Genomic DNA, 22690 nt, shown 5'->3' on the forward strand with positions numbered 1-22690 from the left:
AAAAACAATTTGCACTTTCCGGTTTATTGGGCTTTCCTGTTAGTGCAATCTAATTATAAATGGGTAGTAAACTCAATCTTATTGCATTTGCAATAATACAGACAGCTGGAATTCTGTGGTATTTTATGTTATTATGATGAAATGTGTTTCTCCTTCAATGAAATCTTCAATTATGCAAAAATAAACAAAAATAAATTTTCAAAATCTGCTCTTCATTCCTACTTTTGAAGCTTCATAAAAAAAAAAATAATAATAATAAATAAAAAAAATAACACAGATAGCGAAACCCGCTGTGCAATATAAAATTTTGGTAGCATACCTGACTGCGCAAATCGAGGAATGACTGTATATTTAAAATTTGTCGTGATCGACTGAAATTAAAGCTGCGATTGACTTGTTGGCCAACTCTGAACTATAGCATTTAACTCTCACAAGCCAACTGTAAAGACCAAACGAACTCTTTATAAAATAAGAACTCCCAAGCAGTAATTATTTTAGTTTTGCATTTCTGTAAGTTTCCTTGATTGGTGTGTATGTGTGGCATTTAAAAAATCAGTCATGTATACTGAATGTACTCTGCATTCTATAACACCTAATAAGTAAGTATTTTGTAATAAAAGGAAATAAATTATTATCATTATATTTAATTGATGTTTTATTAATTTTATTCCATAAAAGAATCCAGACTGCATTGAATTCCATTTTTTATAATATGGTCAAGGGAAACTATTGTAATTTCTGATCCTGTTCTAGAATGTAAATATGCTGGATACAAGAGCTTTTAATGTATCACAAAACAACTTTTTTCCAATTTCCAATTTTTTCCAAATGAATAAAACCACAATTTCATACTTTGTGTTGGAAAATTGGAACAGAAAAAGTTTTGAAGCTTCATGCTTCAGTAGCAAATAATTAAATATCATTCTTAAAGTGTTAATGTATTATTTTTAGATGTGTCATTTTCTGATAATGCAGCTCCTGACAATCACTGTGAATACTCTTTGAAATACCGGCGTAGGTCCTCTAAGTGCTTTTCCTACCATCTACAGGTAAATAGTGTACATAGTTTATAAATGTCATAACTTGGCTATTAATTAGCTCAACAAAACTGAATGTAGAATTCAACAAAAAATACTACTTGGATTGAAAATAATAAGATTTAAATCCACAGCCATGATAGAGGGAACATAATAGCATACAAAGAAGTACTTACAGGATTCACATTTACAGTCAGCATTCACATTTAGCAGCCAGTGAATAACAGATTTAATGGGGAAATCAACATTAGTGCATGACAAAAACAGGATTTGATAATAAAGAACACGTACGCTCCAGAATAAAACAAACTGTCTCTTTAAGTCTTTTTTCGGTGCCTCTGTAGCCAGGTGGGAAAGAGCAGCAGTGCGCACACGCTTCTTGATTATACTGGGGTTCGAGCCCGTCACCACCAAATACAGAGGATGCGGAAAGGTCATGGAATGACCACCGCATATTCCCGGAGCAATATGGCCTTAGTTGCTACTGCTCCTAAAAAAAAAAAAAAAAACCAACCAAGTCTTTTTTCCATGGATCTTCTATTTTTCATCAGAAAAATAGAAGATCCATGGAAACAATATTTGGCTGCCCAGGATTTTATTCAGCAGCATACCATTTATTTTCACCAGTTATTCTTTTCATTTTATTTTGATCCTGCATTAGAATATATTTTTCAGTATAAAGTCTCATGCCATCCATTGCCACCCATTAAATTCTTGATTTTAGTAAACTTTTAATACTGTCCTATGTCCAGTGCCATAGATTAAAATCTCATATTTTCACTTCACATGGTGTTTTGTGTTGGATTTTACACATAATTATATTGAATTAGTATATGAAGCATTCTTTTCCAAATGTGTATAGGTATGTACTTGGCCATGATTTGATACTATAAAATATCGTTAAAACAAATTTTAAACTGAAAGTGACATTTTAAGAAATTACAGAAATTGCAGAAACTTTAAAATCCAGATAATATAGTTTCTGTTTATAGTGCTTGTATATATAAAAAAAATACACTGCTGAATATTTTGAATTAAAAACTGTTGATTAGAGAGTCAGAAATTTGATACTATATCCATTAATAAAACAAATAAAAAAAAATTCTGTGGTAGTGCAGAATATCTTTCATAAAATATGCTTCATTTTATATATTAGTGATCAATCAAAATCATTTTAGAGTTTTTGTTAAACTTATCCTTAGACATGAACAAATTTGTCTTTTCAATAGGATATGCATTACAGTTCCCTTTTCAATTAAGAAATAACACTTAGACTTATTGAATAGGTTTCCTTCTACTTTCTCTCCATGAAATTCATATACATAGCTATTATCTTTTAAATCAGTAGTATTTAAGATATTTGGTTTGTGTATCCCCCCCCCCCCAGAGATAAGTCAAATCGAGACCTGCATGGCATATTTCAGAAGAAAGCAAATAAGAGCATCAAAAAATGCAATATTATAGTCTGTATCAGCATGTCAGGTTCCATATTAGGGTTATGTTCCTCTTATTTCAAAGGTCTAGAGAGAAAAATGGATACATTTCTGAAAATGCCAAATTAATAATAAGTTACTGTAAATAAAGCAGGACCCACAACCTTGGAAATCAAGCTTCTGAAAGGATAGACATGGAGAAGTCATTCTTGCAGGATTGTGTATTGGACATATATTAGAATATTGCCAAAGTCTTCAAGCTTCTTAAACTCCATAAAATATTATTACGAGCTTACACAGTGATCTGCTCCCATTGGGACCACTGCAAATTTGTTATGCTCCAAAAACAGATCACTATAATGACTTTGCTTCAGACCACCAATAGCACTTTGAAAATAATAATGAAACTGCAATATCGCCAAAATATTCAAAATCAAATGCTGCTGTAAAGATATCTAAGCAGCATTTGATTCAACAAATATTAATACACTCTCTTAAACCTATTCAAACACTACTACAATATAAAATAAAATGCACTGTCTTCCTTACATCAGAGAAAATCCTTCTTTCCATATTGCTTGCAAAAAAAGAAAATTATCCATTATAATTGAAAATTTAACCCCAGGGGCTCACATCTGGTGAGTAAGGGCTTGGCACACCCGAGGTCCTGAGCTGGATATCATCATTCTTCTCTTTCTTGGTGATTCCCTTCTACTTCTCTCTCTCTCTCAGGGTAATTCTGAATTTTTTTTTTTTTTTTTTTGCCTGGTGTAGCATAAGCCTCAGGCTTCCTTGCACCATATGGCTAATAATAATAATAATAATAATAATCGTGTCAACCATCGGTATGGTGCCAAAGACCCTACATAACAGCCTAGCAGCAATAGGTCTCCCAGCGAACACCTACAAGGAACTCCAGAAAGTTGCAATCCTGAACACCTGTAGGATAGTCGGAGAGTTCTTCGACCAACAGTAACACCAGACATAACAAACAACCACCTCTGTGTACTTGGTAGCAATACCCGTCACGAGGTGGAACCCCCAATCAGGGAGAAATAATATAAGAGCAATAATAATCTTATCTTCTTATCTTCCTTCATGGATTAGGCGATCTGCCTATTCCAATCTCGACCCCTCGACGTGGGCACCTGTACGTGGTGAGGGGACCTCCCAGTGACGCTGCTGGACTCCCAGACTAGCATCACTGGGATCCAACGCCCACAGCCCAGGTTCCAGGCTTACATCAATGGAATCCGGCGTGTTTGCCGTGCGCTGCGACCCGTGGAAATTCGGAAAGGGGGATCCTGGTGGTTGAGGGGCCCAGCTTCAATACACCACTTTGGCCCCTGCTTCGACAAGACGGGTGGTCCTGGAAGGCCCGGCTAAGATCAATCGGCTAGTAGGCTCGCCTGCGAGGGTCAACCGTGTCAATGCCACGCCCCTACCCTCATGGTCCGAGGGACAGGATTCAGGCTGGCGGCGGTGCGGGTATAGTGTCTGGGTAGCCCTGGCGTCCCACTCCCGAGCGCATTTATTGCATGCCGGGTAGTGGGCGTCCCTTTGGGCTCCGTGGTGGGTGGGGAGCCCGGGCACTGAACAATTAAAAAAACTCCATGAATCCTGATAAACGTATTCCTTCAGGGGCCCCAACCCGGTCCCTATCTGAAAATAACGACGGAGAGGCAGATAGCATTATTGCTACAAAGAGGCAGCGAACCGAACTACCATCAGGGCCTGTCCCAAGGTTCTTAATAATGCATTCCACCAATGAAACACCGATTGGTAAAATGTCGCCCTTTTTTATACAAAAAGGGTTGAATGGGTTAGTAGGTACACCCAAGTCAGTTAAGAGGCTCCGTTCTGGGGACCTCTTGATTGAAACAAAAAATGACGGGCAGTCTGAACATCTACTCCGAGTAACATCAATCGGAGGTATACCCATAACAGTGACACCACACAGAACACTAAATTCATCGAGAGGTGTCATTTCGGAGTGGGACCTTCTCGACGTCACCGAGGAGGAAATCTGCTCCGAATTACAACCACAGGGAGTTACTGCCGTCAAGAGAATCACTGCGCGAAGGGATGGGAAAATTGTTAAAACCAGGAGTGTTATCCTGACTTTTAACTCTCCCAAACCTCCTGATGAGATTAAAGCTGGATACATCAACTGTCCAGTACGTCCATACATTCCGAACCCTTTACGGTGTTTTAAATGTCAGAAGTATGGACATTCTCAAATGGCCTGCCGTGGAGTCCTTGCATGCGCCCGGTGCGGTGCAAAGGACCACGAAACAACAGCATGTTCAGCCACTAAACCCACCTGCATTAACTGTGAGGGAGAACATCCGGCCTATTCAAGGGCATGCCAGAGGTGGAAAGAAGAAAAAGAGATTCAACGGCTGAAGGCAGAGCTAAACATATCGTACCAGGAGGCAAGAAAAGCAGTGAAACCTCTTAACATCAAAAAACCTACCTACGCCCAGAAGGTAGCAGGGAGATGTTCGATTGGGACTCAGACGGACATGTCTGTCCCTCCAAAAGAATCATTTACTCCCATTGCACGTTATCTTTTAAGCTCCCAAAAACCTGCACAAAAGGACCAGTCAGCTGCCACTCCTATATCGATACCTCCTAATGCTCCACAAGTAACAAAAGCAAAAGAAAAGAATAAGAAAGGGGAAGTAACACCTAGTACCCAGGAAAACATGGATGTCGAGCAGAAGGAGGTACATGATGAGTCAGTTTTGGAACTCTTCACTGAGGAAGAAATGGACACAGGACAGCGTCCGTACTTCCCCAGGAAAGATAAATCCAAGACTGACAAAATTAAGCCCTCAGCACCTCGGAAGCCGCCTGATGGACCCACCAAGTCCAAATAATGGCTAAATTCCTACAGTGGAATTGTCGTGGATTCCGGCAAAATACTGACGACATCAAGGCACTCCTGCAAAAGCACAAACCAGTTTGCTTTTGCTTACAGGAGACTTATTTAAAGGCAAATGATGACCCCACCATGCATAACATTACCATCATTCGTAAGGATAGAATTGTGGATGGTTCTGCCCACGGAGGAGTCGCAATCCTCGTCGGCAACCAGATCCCATTTCAGGCTTTGCAGCTTACAACTAGCATTGAAGCTGTAGCAATTCGCCTTACAGTGGGGTCCTTATTAACTGTCTGCTCTGTTTATTTGCCACCTGGGATTGACATCCCCCAGAAAGACCTTGATGATCTTATCATGCAATTGCCTTCCCCTTGTTTAATTCTTGGGGATTTCAATGGACATAACACTCTGTGGGGTAGTGCTGACATCAATGGAAGGGGACGAGTCATAGAGCATATGCTCACTGACAATGATCTCTCCCTCCTAAATGTGGGAACAAACACCTTCTTCCACATGCCTACCCGTACATTCTCTGCCATTGATCTTTCTATCTGCTCCCCTTCTCTCCTTCCTTCACTCACTTGGGAAGTAGAAGAAAATCCATATGGAAGTGATCACTTCCCCGTGATAACAACCCTAACTAGTGGTAGACCCTGCCTGCCATTTAGTTTACCGCGGTGGAAGATTGATCAGGCTGACTGGAATGCCTTTCAATATCTGGCAAACTTTGACATCACTACAGTCAGTCAGGAGCCAATCAATGAGGCAGTCATGTATGTCACAGAAACGATTGTCCAAGCAGCTGCAATTGCAATCCCAAAATCATCCAGCCGGTTCCCACTATTCCCCAAACCTTGGTGGAATTCAGAATGCACGGCAGCAAAAAAAGCACAAAACAAAGCGTGGGGGATATTCCGCCGATATCCCACCACTGAAAATTTAATATCATTCAAACGTGCACGTGCAAAAGCACGTTATGTACGACGTCAGAGTCAAAGGAAATCTTGGATTCGTTTTACATCTTCCATAACTCAGGCTGCTAGCTCAAAAGTAGTCTGGGATAAGATCCGGAAAATGAAGGGAAAATATCCACCATGCCCTTCAGTGATCCTCGAACACAACGGATGTCCAATTGCAGATCGAACTGCAGTTGCAAACAGTCTAGGGGAAACATTTGCAAAAATCTCTGCGATAACATCTTTTCCCACGGAGTTTTTGGCCCTGAAAAAGAAAATTGAGAAAAACCCACCGAACTTCTCTTCAAAAGGGCTTGAATCGTATAACAAGCCCTTTTTACATGAAGAGTTAAATGCAGCACTTGCCCTCACGCATGCAAGTGCTGTAGGGCCCGATGACATCCACTACGAAATGTTAAAACACCTTTCACCACAATCTAAGGATCACCTTTTAATTCTGTTTAACAGAATTTTTATTCAGAAACAATTTCCGGATTCCTGGCAAAGGGCTATCGTCCTTGCTTTTCCAAAACCAGGAAAAGATCCCAGCAATCCAAGTAACTATCGTCCTATTGCTCTGACAAGCTGTTTGTGCAAAGTCCTGGAAAGAATGGTTAATGCACGCCTCGTATGGTATTTAGAAACAAATGGTTTGCTTTCCAGGACACAATGCGGCTTCCGAAGAAATAGATCCACTCTCGATCATTTAATCCGATTGGAAACGTCCATTCGTGATGCTTTTATTAAATCCGAGCATTTGGTAGCAGTTTTCTTTGATATTGAAAAAGCGTACGACACAGCCTGGCGATTTGGAATTTTAAAAGACCTCTATAACTTTGGTCTTAGAGGTAACCTTCCTGTTTTTATTAAAAACTTTCTTTCGAATCGCCAATTTCAAGTCCGTTTAGGATCCACCCTCTCTCGAGTTTTCTCTCAGGAAGAGGGAGTCCCACAAGGATCCGTTCTAAGTGTTACGCTTTTCGCAATTAAAATAAACTCTATCACAGAACAACTTCCTCCCACTGTAAACAATGCCCTCTATGTAGACGACTTTGCTATATTTTGCAATTCATGCAATATGAGGGTCATTGAAAGGCAACTGCAGAAAACCATTGATCGTCTCACAGCTTGGTCTTTAGCTAATGGGTTCAGATTCTCATCACAGAAGACCGTTTGTGTACACTTCTGTCGCAAACGTAATCTTCATCCTGACCCAGAATTAAGGCTTGGGCAAAATAACATCCCAGTTGTAGCAGAATTCAAATTCCTTGGACTTATTTTCGACAAAAAGCTGACATTTTTACAACACATTCGTCAGCTGAGGACAAGATGTGTCAAAGGGCTTAACATCCTTCGTGCCCTTTCGTCAACCTCGTGGGGCGCAGATCGTTCTACCCTTCTTCGCCTTTACCGAGCACTCGTCCGTTCCAAACTCGACTATGGGTCTCAGGTTTATGGTTCTGCTAGAGATAGTGCACTTCGGTGGTTAGATCCAATCCACCATCAAGCCATCCGGACAGCCACTGGAGCATTTCGCACATCTCCTGTCCAAAGCCTTTACGTTGAAGCAAATGAACCATCTCTGTGTCTTCGTCGTATGCAGTTGTCGTTACAGTACGCCTTCAAATTAAAATCCCTGCCCGATCATCCCACGTGGCCATCCGTTTTTGAGCCGCGCTGGGAAAACCTCTACAACACGCGTCGGACAGCCAACAAACCTTTTGGTATTCGAATTCAAGGGCTGTTGAATGAACTAGGCTTGACGGTAGACAACGTTGCCCAGTCACCAAGGCAATTCCTTCCACCCTGGCATGCCTGTTTTCCAACTTGTGACTTCTCCCTTAAGATCTGGGAGAAGGCTACTACACCGCCATCTGTCTACCAGCAACTCTTTGCATCACATAGACAGCAGTATTCTGACTTTGTGCCTGTCTATACAGATGGCTCAAAGTTAGAATGTTATGTGGGATCTGCTGTTGTGTTCCCTCACAAAACATTGTCTTATAAGATCCCACATGAAAGTAGCATTTATACTGCGGAGTTGCGTGCTATAGAAACAGCCCTAGATCACATTAAAAATCACGACTACCAGAGGTATATGATCTATTGCGATTCATTAAGCGTGTTACAGGCTCTAGTATCGGTGGGGTATAACCCTCATCCGATCCTGTCCAGGATCCGGCACATTCTATTTTCTCTTGTAGAATTGGAGTTTGATATTCGCTTTTGCTGGATCCCAAGCCACATTGGGATTCGGGGAAATGAACTAGCTGATACCGCTGCCAAATCAGCCATTTCCCTGGATAGTCATTGCCTGTTAGTCCCCTATACAGACTACAGGCAAATAATACGCTCTAGATTATATTCCCAATGGCAAGATTCTTGGCACGGACAGACCACAAATAAACTACGTCATATTAAGCCTGTAATTACGCAATGGCTGTCCAGTTTACGCAGGGTCCGAAGAGAGGAAGTTCTTCTTGCTCGGCTCCGCATAGGTCATAGTCATCTAACCCATTCCTACTTGCTGAGGGCGGATGACCCACCTATGTGCGAGATGTGTAATGTCATTTTAACCATCAGTCATATTTTAATAGAATGTCCTACTTTTATTGAAGCACGGTGCTTGTGTTTTACCGCTTTTAATAATTTGACTGAGCCATTTACACTCAGTCAGTTAATAGGCGACAGAGACAACATGTCTGACGTTTTTAACTTTTTACATTCTATTAATTTCTATACAAAGATATAAGTTTTATACTTTTAATTACTACCTCTTTTACCTAAAAACTAATTGCCTGACGTGGTAGCCTTGGCTACCAAAATTTTTAGTAGTATTTTAAATGTGACTTGGCGCATTATGGTCTTAGCTGCCGATGCGCCATAAAAAATCAAATCAAATCAAATCAAATATTCCAATCTCGAAGAGGTCTGCCCATCTTTTTTTTGGTCTTCCTCTGTCTCTTTTTTTCTTTTGATCTATATGTATAAGCTAATTTAGGGAATCTATTATCTTCCAATCTTTCTACATGTTCTTTCCATCTTTGGCTATATTCTATAATTTTTCCATTAATTGAGTAAATCTTTAATTCCTTTCTAATATTTACGTTTGGTATTTTATCTAATTTTGTACATCCTTTAACATATCTTAAAAATTTCATTTCTGCAGCTTGTATTCTGTTAATGTCTCTTTGTTTTGCTATCCATGTTTCAGAACCATAAAGAAGTGTTGGTATTGCCATTACAGTAAACCCCCGCTATTCGCGGGAGGTTACGTTCCTGAGAAATGCCGCGAATACCGAAAACACGAATACTGAGTTATGGCTCCCATAGTAATGAAGGGGTTCCGTTCCAAAGTATGAAATATATAAGAAAAACTAGTCTAAAATTTTGTCTATGTATGTATTATAGGTACCTTCATAATGACTATGTACATAGACAGTACATGGTGAAATGCAAGCATATGGCATCGAAATGAAAATAAGAAACAGTTTAATATTAAATGTAATATTTATTAGAAATTTCAAACAAATCTTTCAAACTAGCACCTTTGCTAGCTAAAACACTTATCCCGCCAGTGCTATCACCAGTTTCGCTAAAGTGTTGATAAAGGAGTTTTGCCTTTTCACGAATAATGAGTGAACTTAACAGAATTTTATTTTGAGTTCGGTCTTCTATCCACAGATTTAAAGCTTTTCTGTTTTTTCTAATTTAGCATCATGAGTTGCAGAGCAAATTTTTGAAGCAATTAGTGCGTTTTCACGGACACTATGGTGGATTTTTTCTTCCGATTTCTTGATTGATCGTACCATTGACTCAATGATTTTATAATGTTTTGTCACTGAGAAGACACTTTCACCATTAGAAATTTTGTCTAATAACTCAATTTTATTCGCCAATGTCATCAACTTTGATAATTCCACATTCACATTTCCCTTGTTATTCGTAGCTATATTTTTGTACGGGTTACAAAGAACTTGTCCAAATATAGTCACTTTCTTCTGTTAACACACTCGAAAAAGTCTGTTTTACACTGCAAAATGGTAGATTTATCAATTTTTTAAGCATATCAATTTATAAATTGATAAATTTATTCAAATTTTAAAAACATATACACATAACACATACCGAACAAGGATTAGCGAGAAACATCCACGCTCACGATTTTATCACCCCTCTCCCCCCCCACCCACTGAGCGCTGTTTTGACCGGGAAAGATAATTTTAGCCACGCCCATGTTTTTTTATGGCGGAAAATGTTCACGGCGCTTTAAAATTCGCATTTTTTTAGGTTTCATTTTATGTTAAATCAGCGACCGCGAATAGCGGGGGTTTACTGTACTTTGCAAAATTTCAATTGTGTTTCTTTCCTTGTTTTCTTAGCCAGTTCTTTTTATTGTTCCACATATATTTTGAAATTTCGCCAATTTCTAGTTTGTATCTTCTTCGACATCATATGTTATATCACATCTTAGATATTTAAAATGTTTTACTTGCTCTAATATTTTATTGTCTATAACTATTTTTATTCTCACTGTATTTTTCCCTTTAAAAGTAATAATAAAGAATACTCATGCACAACTGAAGGTAGGTAGGATGCCACAGCAATTATCTATCCTTTCTAAAAAAAAACAAAGTAGCCTCTTATGCCAGTGATATCAAAATAATGCATACCATTCATTGTAAAGAAGACCCAAGTACAATAACCATAGACATAAATAACTAACTTGAAGTTGATTATTTATGAGTTGAATATTGATAATATAATCTTGTATTACATCAGCAGTAGTTTTTAATTGCAATCAAGCCAAGCAATTATCATACATTATCTTTTTACACAGGCCAAAACTATTTCAAATTTCACCAGCAAACTGATCTCAAAAATCTCTAATCACAGAGATGCTGAATTATTTTTGATGAAAAACTTGCCTTTGCAAACCATACAATTCCTCTACATCAAGAACCTACAACTAAAATAGAGTACCAAACAACCTCTTGCATAATTATGATCTTAAGATAGGAGAAATCTATATAGAATAATTTAATCAGATGCACTCTATAGTGCAAAAATTGTCATCAGCAGCTGCCACAATTATTGAAATATTTTTCCCAGATGAATACTGGTTGAGACGTAGAATATGATGCAGTGGATAGCATAGAAAATTTTCAGCCAGAAAGTAATTGATTTTTGGAACAAACTTCCATCTGGTGTTTTGGAAGCTGATGGATTGAATAAATTTAAGGAGGTATTAGACAAAGTATACTAGCTAACAAAAAAAAAATCTCTGGACCAAAAGTTGCAGATTCTAAAAGAAATCGATTTTCTGATTCTGAAAATATCAGAATTACTCACTCTATAACATCTCCATTTAAAGATATGCTGAAATTTTAGGAACTTTTCAAAATATACAGTATAACATACACTATTTTAACAGAGAGTCCTATTCATTTTAAATTATTTTAATGAAACATGTAATTTACTTTCTATTTCCTTAGAAATGTTTCCTACTCAGAGGGTTTTTCTTACTAGTCAGTCTATTTTGCTTTCCCTCATAAGAAACCAATAAACTCCCATCATAGCAGTATTTCCAGTAACCTTGGTACTGCTTTTTCTCAGAGAATATGTTCATGAGGTCATATCCGCTGTCGATATTTCCTAATGAAAGCATTTCCCTTGCTCATCACTTACATCTCCCAAATTTTGACTTCAGAGATTCATGATTATCTTCTTTCCTTCTAAGAAATCCATGCAAATTTGCTTGAAATGATTGCCAAGCTGCTACTGCAGTGCCCTGTAACTTAATTTCAAATATATCATCTCAAGAAGTTTCTCTCTGAGGCCCAGTAAAAATTCCTTCTTTCATCTTTTAAATTACATTTGTTCTGCATTTGTTAAATTGGGATTTACTTCTCTTAGGTAGCAGAATCTAATTTCTTCTTTATTCAGAACCGTAACAAAAGGCTTAATTTATCCAAACTTTATATGCAAAGGTGAAGAACAGTTTTTTTCGGTTCCTCAACCAGTGGAATATATTTTTATATTACTTCTTCCTTGTAAAAATTCTTCCCTCTTTTCCTACTTCTGTACAATGTTTTCATGTTGTTCTACATCCCACAAATATATAGAAAATAACAGTATTTTGCAAACCCTCCCTATAGACCAGTGATAAATCCATTCTTAAGAACACCACAGACATTTTCCAATTAGCAAAATCATGGTACTTTATTGCACTCTGGATCTTAGACATACTTTCTTATGTTTCTTTCAAGCCAGCAGATCTGCTTTTAAATGGTCATTGTGAGGCACAACTGTTATCAACACTAGTACATCTACATGATGCCATGTAAAATTCTTTAAGTGGCTCTTTCAAATAACATAAACATTATTCATATATTAGCTCTAGTTTGTGCTTAATAATCATTTGTAATATGATCCATAATTTATGGATACCCTATACAATGGGATAATTACCTCCTTACTGGAAAACTTTCTGTATATCACTGAAAAAACCCCATAAGCTACCCGAGGAGCCTATCTGCACTGCACAGAAAACTTCATGTCTTACTGCATGGTTACTTCAGGATCTATTTTTGTTCCCCAGTACCCTCAATGTTGTACTGCATGGTTGTTATATTATTCTGAAATTACTGCAGCCATTATGCAATAGCTTGCATTTGTCAATGTATAAGTATAGTGCAAAAGCATCAATAATACATAGCCAAATCTGAATTAACAGAATGTTAGCAAAATGGCATCGTTTTAAGTTATATCTCATATTGTGAATACCTTCACAACGAGTTGCCATGATATTGCACTACAGTAAACCCCCGCTATTCGCGGGGGTTAGGTTCCTGAGAAATGTCGCGAATACCGAAAACGCGAATACTGAGTTATGGCTCCCATAGTAATAAAGGGGTTCCGTTCCAAAGTATGAAATATATAAGAAAAACAAGTCTAAAATTTTGTCTATTTATATATTATATGTACCTTCATAATATGACTATGTACATAGACAGTACATAATGAAATGCAAGCATATGGCATCGAAATGAAAATAAGAAACAATTTAATAATAAATGTAATATTTATTAGAAATTTCAAACAAATCTTTCAAACCAGCGCCTTTGCTAGCTAAAAAACGTATCCCGCCAGTGCTATCACCAGTTTCGCTAAAGTGTTGATAAAGGAATTTTGCATTTTCACGAATGATGAGTGAACTTAACGGAATTTTATTTTGAGTTCGGTCTTCTATCCACAGATTTAAAGCGTTTTCCATTTTTTCTAATTTAACATCACGAGTTACAGAGCAAATTTTTGAAGCAATTTGCGCGTTTTCACGGACACTACGGCGGATTTTTTCTTCCGATTTCTTGATTGATCGTACCGTTGACTCATTGATTTTATAATGTTTTGCCACTGAGGAGACACTTTCACCATTAGAAATTTTGTGTTAATAACTCAATTTTATTCGCTAATGTTATCACATTCTTTGATATTTTCACATTTCTCTTGTTATCCGTAGCCATATTTTTGTACGGGTTAGAAAGAACTCGTCCACAATAAAGTCACTTTCGTCCGTTAACACATTCGAAAAAAAAGTCTGTTTTACACTGCAAAACGGTAATTTATCACTTTTGTAAGCATATCAATTTATAAATTGATAAATTTATTCAATTTATAAGCATATAAATTAAAAGTAAACGACGAAAACTTCCATTACAAGCGCATACTGAGCAAGGATTAGCGAAAAACATCCACGCTCGCGATTTTGTCACCCCTCTCCCCCCACCCACTGAGCACTGTTTTGACCGGGAAAGATAATTTTAGCCATGCCCATGTTTTTTTATGGTGGGAAATGTTCACGGCGCTTTAAAATTCAAATTTTTTTAGGTTTCATTTTATATCAGCGATCGCGAATACGCGAAACCGCGAATACAGATACCGCGAATAGCGGGGGTTTACTGTACTTCGAATAACATGGCAACTCGTTGTGAAGGTATTCACAATATGAGATATAACTTAAAACGCTTCACCTGAGGAGAAGACTAATGTTACTTATTCTCAGATGGATACCACCACCCAGACGGCACCGTTTCAGGGCTATTTAGCCCTTCTTCGGTGGGTGGGTAGGTACCCGAGTGATGCAATGATGGCAAAACAGTTACGAAGTATAACTCCACAATATGAGAGATGCCTGATGGTGTATGATGTGTTTAGACTATAAAGCCAGCCCCAAACGCTTTATTTGTCAATGTTAAATGTTATTCATCTTGGCTTCCTCTCACCCTTTATTTTTTATTTTTTTTTTTTATTTATTGGCCTATTTATACAAGCTTGCCTCATTTACCATACTAATACTGAATCTTGATGTGGGATGTTGAGCAACAAAAGCATTTTGCTCATAAATGTAAACCACAGGCCAAGAGGCCATTAAAGGCTATTGTAGAAACTAGCTGGCACATACAATAAAGATTATATGTAAGGCCTCAAAGTATATGCAAACTCAGAGTGTATGCCACTTGTGCATGAGGGGGAAGAGAAGGAATGGAAAGGCAAAGGTCAATATCATTGCAGATGCATATTATCAGATTTTTATTCAGACTAGTAATAATTCCATTACTTGAACTAGATAATGCCTTATGGATTTATAGGGATGATGATGATGTGTTTATCATAAAGATGGACCTCTTGATTTGTACTATGTTCATTGCTTGTAGTTATAGCATGTCCATTTTATGCTGGAAGTCTATGGCTCATGAGAGGGAAGAGAAAGAATGGAAAAGCAAAGATCAGTATCATTGCAGGCGCATATCATCAGATTTTCGTTCAGACGAGTAAGAATTCCATTACTTGAACTAGATAATATCTTATGGATTTATAAGGATGATGTGTTTATCGTAAAGATTAAACATGGCCTGTTTCCTAAAGGCTTACCCTTTATGAGAATGGACTCATCCTGACTGTACAAGATCTATGTGCACTCAATTTGCACAAATAAAGTTTATGTACATGCATGCATGCGTTGTTTGTAGGAATTCACCTAGTTTTACCTTAGTACAATAGTTTTCCATTGGGGAAGCCACAACTTACACAAATTCTCACTTATGAGAGAACCTAACCCTTGCATACATCAAGACTGTACTGGATGCATTATACAATAGACCAGGTTCCATTTGCAAGGGTTCCAGAAACCTTGTGCACTTGAAATTTGCACAAAGGAACTTAAGAAACAATAGAAAATAGGGGGTTAGTTCTAAGATCTATTTCAAACTTCTGTTTTAATATTAATTAAGTAAAGTAATACAAATAGGAAATGATAAAAACAAAAGTTTAGAATAAACTCATTTATTCAGAGTCCATCGCTAATGGGAATACTGAACCAGAAGTTACTAGTTCAGAAGCATTGGTTGTCAGGCTTTCTTAAGTTCAGCCAACATTAGATTATACAGAGACAGTGTGCTGTTGGCATATCTTCTCACTGAATTTCAATGAGCATAGTCGCCATCAAGATTCTGCAAAAAGTCAGTACTATCTTGGAACATCTTTAGCACCATTTGTAGGTTGGAAATGGTTAAGAGGTTCATAGATGGCACAGGTGCAATATCATCCTCTTCTTTCTCCTCTTCATTTTTTGCCTCCACACTCTAACAGTTCTTCTACAGACAACTCCCCTTCATGACTGTTTAATATTTCTATGATGTCATCAGGCTGAAGGTCATCAAAGCATTCACCACCAAGCCATCTCCCAATTCATCAGAAATGTCTTCCCCAGCTACCTCTTGGATATCCACTGCTGACTACTGCATGTGAATGCATTCTGACCACAGTATCTTCCAAACATTCATAGTAATTATTTTATGTCTGTCCACATGCCTTGAATGTTGTTAATTGCATCTGTGGGTGTATAAGACTTCAAAAAGTCATGAGGATTTACCTCTGGATTTTCCAAGACATTGAACATTTCATTAAAGGTTCTCTTTAAATATAATATTTCAAATTTGGAAATGATGCCTTAATCATTTCCAAATTTACTTGGCTGAATCAACAAAGTCATGTTCAGAGGACAAAAACACAACTTTAAAATTTTTTTTTGTGATTTAAGTGTTGCAAATGACTTTGGAATTATCATTTAATAACAATGCCTTGAATTGCAATTTCTGCCTTTTACAATATGTTCAACTTCTGGGCAAAAAGTCCTTTACAAATTTGTCGTTGAACATTTGTCCTGTCATCCACGCTCAGCTATTGAACCCCCATTGGATAGGTAGGTAGTCTATTTTTTTGTTACATTTTTCAAATCTGTGGGATTTTCTGAATTAAAAATTAAAAGGAGCTTGCAATTAAAACCTCCTTCTGCATTTCCACAGAATAGCAGAGTTAACCAATCTTTAGAGACCTTGAATCTTGGTGCCTTCGCTTCTTCCTTAGAAATAAAGGTTCTTGCTGGCATCCTCTTCCAATACAGCCCTGTTTCATCTGCATTATGTACATGCTTTGACAAATAACTTTCCCTCTGGATTAAATTTATAACAATTCAGCAAGGTGTCGGTTGGCTGCAGGCTGGTTGGCACTTGCAGCTCTGCCACTAAGCTTAATGTTGTGCATATTATAGCACTTGTGAAACTTGTCAGACCATCCCTTACTAGCCGAAAACTCCAGGACTTCACTACTATATTCTTGAGTTGCAATTACTATAAGGTATTTTTGGCCTTTTGCTTGATGATGTTTTCGTTAACTGGGATGTGCTTTTGATTATTATCTTCTATCCATGTCATCAACAATGATTCCACTTGCATTAACAATGTGTTTTGCATATATTTATAATGGTTTTTGCAGCCAGAGGTCTTGAATGCTGCAGATGATTTTATGGCATCTTTCTTTGCTTGAATAGTGTGCACTGTGGATTCGTTGATTCCAAATGCACATCCTATGGCCGACACACTTTCTCCGGCTTCAGTCCTTGAGATAATTTCAAGCTTTTTCTCCAAGCTCATCTTCCTTTACTCCTTCATGATTTCAGGCATAGTTGCGCTTCTGCAATTTTTACTAGATGCAGAAATTATGTATAACAGTTTTAAACAGTAGACATGGATTCAAAGGTAAAATGCTTATGATAGGAATGCTCAACAATTACCAGACTAGACCCTCCATTGACAATTTTAATGACTGTTTTTATGACTCTTAAAATGTTGACATCAATCATAAACCAGTGAACTAAGCAAGTACATAATGCATTGTCTCTCATTCAACTGCACACCAGACGTCTGCACAGCACATACTATTTTCTTATAGCATATTAGTATGACAGTACTAGTCACTACATATTTTCAAGCAGCACACAATAATTTACATAAAGATTATATATATTGTGTACAGACAATTTTTTAACAACAATTTTATTTGCCGCTTTTTTATAAAATTCGCATATAATTTGAGTATCTAAAAATAATTCGTTCAAATTTGAATTTGTGCATATGGAGGGTCGAGTGTGTGTGTGTGTGTGTGTGTGTACACACATGTTTAGAATGCATTCTAAAAATATTCAGAATTGGCAATTAATAAAACATACCAATTAATATAAATTATAAGAATGACAATTAATTAACATTTAGTGGCTTCCCTTGATGGGACCAGGTTGAGATCATGTGAAATATCCATATAGATGAAAACAAACCACAACAGTGTGGCCATAAGTGAAACAAAAATAAATAAACAACAGACAATTGAGCCCCATCTCTTTGGAAGGCCACAAGGCTAATATCTTGTGGAATCTGCATTTTGTTCATCAAAAAAATCCATGCATCAATGAATTGACAAACATACTAATCAACCCATCAATGCAATGGATGTGACTAATGGTGTCCCTTATGCAGTGAAAAAATTATGTTAACAGCTAAGAGCACTTGCAAGGCAATGTGAAACCACTGACAAAGAATACAGATTAAATGAGAATACAAGAAAAGAAAATGAATATAGATGGAAATTTAAGATGTGCATTAGCATCTCAACTCACAACTGACCTTGTAACATACAAGAAAGTAAATTTTAATTAAATCAATAATAAAGAAAAATAAGAAGGGAAAAGGAAAATAAAAAATAGTAAAGCAAACATCGGTGGTTGCAAAGTTTTATCTACCTTGTGAAAACATACTGGAAGTCAACTTTTGTCACAGATAATTACAGTACTCAAAGTCTGGATTTTCAATTTTTTTTTTAAAAACAGCTTCACAAACTTGGAGTCTTCTCATTCTCTGATCTTTATTCAAAATTTTTGGCACTATCTTGGCACTCCCTTTTGTCATGCCTAAATTTTAAGCTAAAATTTGTCTAACTGTTTCTATGTCCATATTGAGTTCTGATTCAACCATTGTAATGCTTAAGTGAAGGTCACTTATAATCAACATCCTTACCCAGTTCACATTTCATCAGTTTTCATGAATACTGGACAGCCTGGTCATTCATCACATTCCACATTTTCTCTCTCTCTCTCTCTCTTGTGAGTCTTCTCCATAAACTTGACATAATAACTTAACTTTCAATTGGTAATTTTTTTTTTTTTTAGTTTTGTTAAAAATTTGAAGTTGATTCATTGTTCAGTTCTTTTTGTCTGTCATTTTTCTGAAAAACTGCAAAAACACAAAGTAATGAAAAGCTGTCTCACTGCAAAGCAAATGAGCATGTTGGAACATTACTTTCATGATCAACTGCTGTGCCTTTGTTTCTTGGCGCATAGTGGCTGTGCAACTATTTTTCAGACTACCCACATTACACATTGTTAAGTCCTTATCCCTACTAGCAAAGTTTCTGTATATCATTTAAAAAACCCCATAAGCTGTCCTGACAGCATGTATGCACTGCCCAGAGAATTTCGTATCTGACTGTACTGTCTTGTTATTTAATAGCCACACCTTGTATATACATTTTATATCTATGACTACTTATCAACGAGGAACCACTAACATGTCACAATATGAGATTCACCTTGTTATACAACATGCTGGACTGCTCTCTTTATCAAGCAATGTGTAATGCAACTATTTTTCAGACTACCCACATTACACATTGTTAAGTACAATGGTCGTAGGTAAGTATTACAATGATCAACAGACATGGGAGGAGATGAGAGTAGTAGTAGTAGTGGCAAATGATGCAAAAGAAAGCAAGCTTATATAGCATCAACAAAAAAAAAAAAAAAAAACTACACACTTCACCCATCCATACCCACCAAGAATTTGACTAGTTCTTCCTTGAATTTATTCAGACCTCCACAACCAACAACAGATGGAAGTTTGTTCCATCAGTCAACCACCCACTGGCTGAAGGCAAACTTCCACACATCTGTCCTGCAATCATCCTACTTCAACATGAATTTATGTCTCCTCATGTGTGTGTAGTCTCAGCAAGAGGAAGAATGCCATTAATATTTATCTTACTCCATCCATTCAAGGCCTTAGACACAGGTGCCTAATCTCCAGATGCTGCAATTTGCAGAACTCAGACCTTTCTAGGCAAGAGCACTCTTTTGTTCCCTTCACCAATCTGGTTGCACTTCTCTGCATCCATTTCAGCAGAGCTACATCACTTCCTAAAGTGAGGTCTCCAGACCTGTATTCAAGATGGATACCTAATTGTGGTCTTATACAAAGAGATAATGACCTCCTTATCCTTACTAGCAAAGTTTCTGTATATCATTTAAAAAAACCCCATAAGCTGTCCTGACAGCATGTATGCACTGCCCAGAGAATTTCGTATCTGACTGTACAATTATCTCCAAGGTCTTTATCATTTTCCACTGCTCTGAACATTGATACCACAGAGTTGAAAAGTTACTCTGGGATTACTGCTACCCATATGCAATACCTTGCATTTGTCAATGTTAAACTTCAACTGCCATTCCTCAGGCCATCAACCTAATTTTCCTAGAATTTGTTGTAGTAGCTCACCCTGATTACTTCATTAACCACCCTGCCAACCTTTGTATCATCTGAAAACTTAGACATTGAGCCTGATATACCTTCATCATTATCATTAATAAATATTGAAAACATGTGCCCAGCACTGAATCCTGAAGGACTCTACTAATAACATTATTCCATGAAGAGCAGTGCCCATTCATAACCACTCTCTGTCATCTTCTACTTAACCATCCCTTTATCCATAGCAGTGACTTGCCCTTAATGCTTCAGTTTGTACAGCAATCTTTTATGTGCAACAATATAAAAAGTCATCATACTATGCATCATAGTATCCAATCAGATTGATTTGAAAAGACTACCCCTTAACAAATCCATGCTGTGACTGCAATATAATTGTATTTGATCCAGATGGTCCCACATTACTTCTTTAACTAGTGACTCCATTATTTTCTCTGAATTGTTTGTGGCTGTTTTTAATCCCATATTTTTTAATGCCATACTACTCCAATTTGTAATATTTTGTAAAAGTAGTATTTTGAGAGATAATTCAATTCAGGAGTGAAAATAAAATTTGGGATGTATTAAGTGATTATACAGTTTAAAAAGATTACATTAGCTGACAAAAAATATTTTTTGTCATATTCTGGAGAAAATAAATGCACTGATTCTGAAAATCACCATAAAAAGTCTATCACATCTACATCAAAAGATGTGCCAACTTTTAAAATACATTTTAATTAAATAAAATAAAGGGATATATACATATAATTCAAGTTTGTATTACAAGTGTAAAAAAAATATTATACTTCTCTATAATTCATTTAACTTTGGAAAAAATATCATAAATCATTGCAAAATAGTTATATTTCAATAATATATAATCAGCATACCTTAGAAGTGTTTGCTACTAAGGGATGGATTTTTTTCTTGTATTCCTTCCTCCTCTCCCTCAGGAGGAACCAGCAGTAAAACCCCATCATTACAGGATCCCAGCAACCTTGTACTGCTTTTCCATCATCGAAATATCTTGATGAAACCACTCCCCTTGTTCATCACTCACATCTCCCAGATTTTTGGGAGAAAATTCAAGATGGGAAATGAAAAAAATGTATTTTCAATGATATTCGACAGCCCGTATTTTTATAGCACTCAAGTAAATTAGACACCAATATTATTTCATAGTTTTCTTCTTTCCTATTACCCAAAAAACTATCTACTACCACCTTAAATGATCATCAAGCTGCCAATTCAACCTCCTTTAACTGAGTTTCAAACACATTGTCTCTCAGGAGTTTCCTAATTTGTGGTCGTACGAAAATTTCTTAAGTTTGGCATGTTAAATTAGGAAACACTTCTCAAGTATGCAAATCTGTTACCTCCTTTATCTAGTCCTTTCACGAAATTTTTCATCAAAAGAAGTTTTATGTGCAGGGGTGGAAGAAGAACCTTGTTTGATTGCACTAAAGGAATATATTTTACATTACATTGTCCTAGTATGAACTCATCCCGCTTGTCCAATTGTTACACAACACATAATGTTCTTCTGTCACATGGCTGTCTCACAAACACAAAAAACATTTTGTGAAACTCCTCTGGAAAACAACTTTATAGCATGTAGAACTTTAAACATGCTTTCATGACTTTCTCCAACTGAATGAAACACAGGAACTAATGGAAATTCATTGCCATTTATGAAGCAAAACTGCTGTTAAACTTAATTTTGAGCCGTCTATGAATAAATGCCGTTCGTCTGACTTATGCATGACACCTGGTTCTTTCAGGAGTCCAATAATGTCTTTGCAAAAACACATACTGGCCTCCATAGCAAAATTATATTTAGAAAACTTTTCATGTATTTTTCGAAACACTGAAATATTTGTTTCTGCTGTGAGTATATTCCACTGCTGTAACCTAGAACCTACTTGGAAAACCTTGGCTTAGCCTACAAAAATCCTAACCAAAAACACTGTGCTCTCTTCAAATTGTAAATTTATTTTTGAAATCTACACATAAAAATTGGTTAAAAACAGCATTTAAGTTCTTGGAGGTAAAAATCATGTTGGCTAGTGTTATTAACAGCTTTGGCAGAACCACGAATAGTGGTATTTGTCTCTAAGTTAAACATAAGACCAAGCTTTAGTACCAAGTTTTGGTGTTGATCATTTGATGGAGCTTTAGTACCAAGTTTTGGTGTTGATCATTTGATGGAGCAATATGTTTCCCAGTCTTATACTTAACGCAGTAACATATCCTAAATTTGTGCAGGAATATTAAGTTAATTGAATCTCTTTTTTAATTATCACTTAAATTCCATAAACAAAGAATTTTTTCTCAGTATTTACGTGTGCAAGAAGTGTTTAATTTTAACTTGAATTTATAGTACAGTAGAGCATCAGTTATCTGGAATAATTGATGTCAGACCTCTTCCCGATAGCCAAATTTTCCGAATAATTGAACCGGA

General features: G+C 36.8%; 1 protein-coding gene across 2 annotated transcripts in view; it reads left to right on the forward strand.

Moving 5' to 3' along the window:
* The window catches only part of LOC150078191 (voltage-dependent calcium channel subunit alpha-2/delta-2-like), a 663667-nt gene that overhangs the window by 610481 nt on the left and 30496 nt on the right, over positions 1–22690 (forward strand). For both annotated transcript variants that reach the window (XM_090384688.1, XM_090384689.1), the window contains one exon: positions 952–1049. In XM_090384688.1, coding sequence (XP_090240814.1) covers positions 952–1049 — 98 coding nt within the window. The remainder of the gene's footprint in view (positions 1–951; positions 1050–22690) is intronic.

This window comes from Mastigoproctus giganteus, chromosome 11 (genome assembly GCF_048544385.1).
Source record: "Mastigoproctus giganteus isolate SK-2022 chromosome 11, ASM4854438v1, whole genome shotgun sequence".
Taxonomy (NCBI): Eukaryota; Metazoa; Arthropoda; class Arachnida; order Uropygi; family Thelyphonidae; genus Mastigoproctus; species Mastigoproctus giganteus.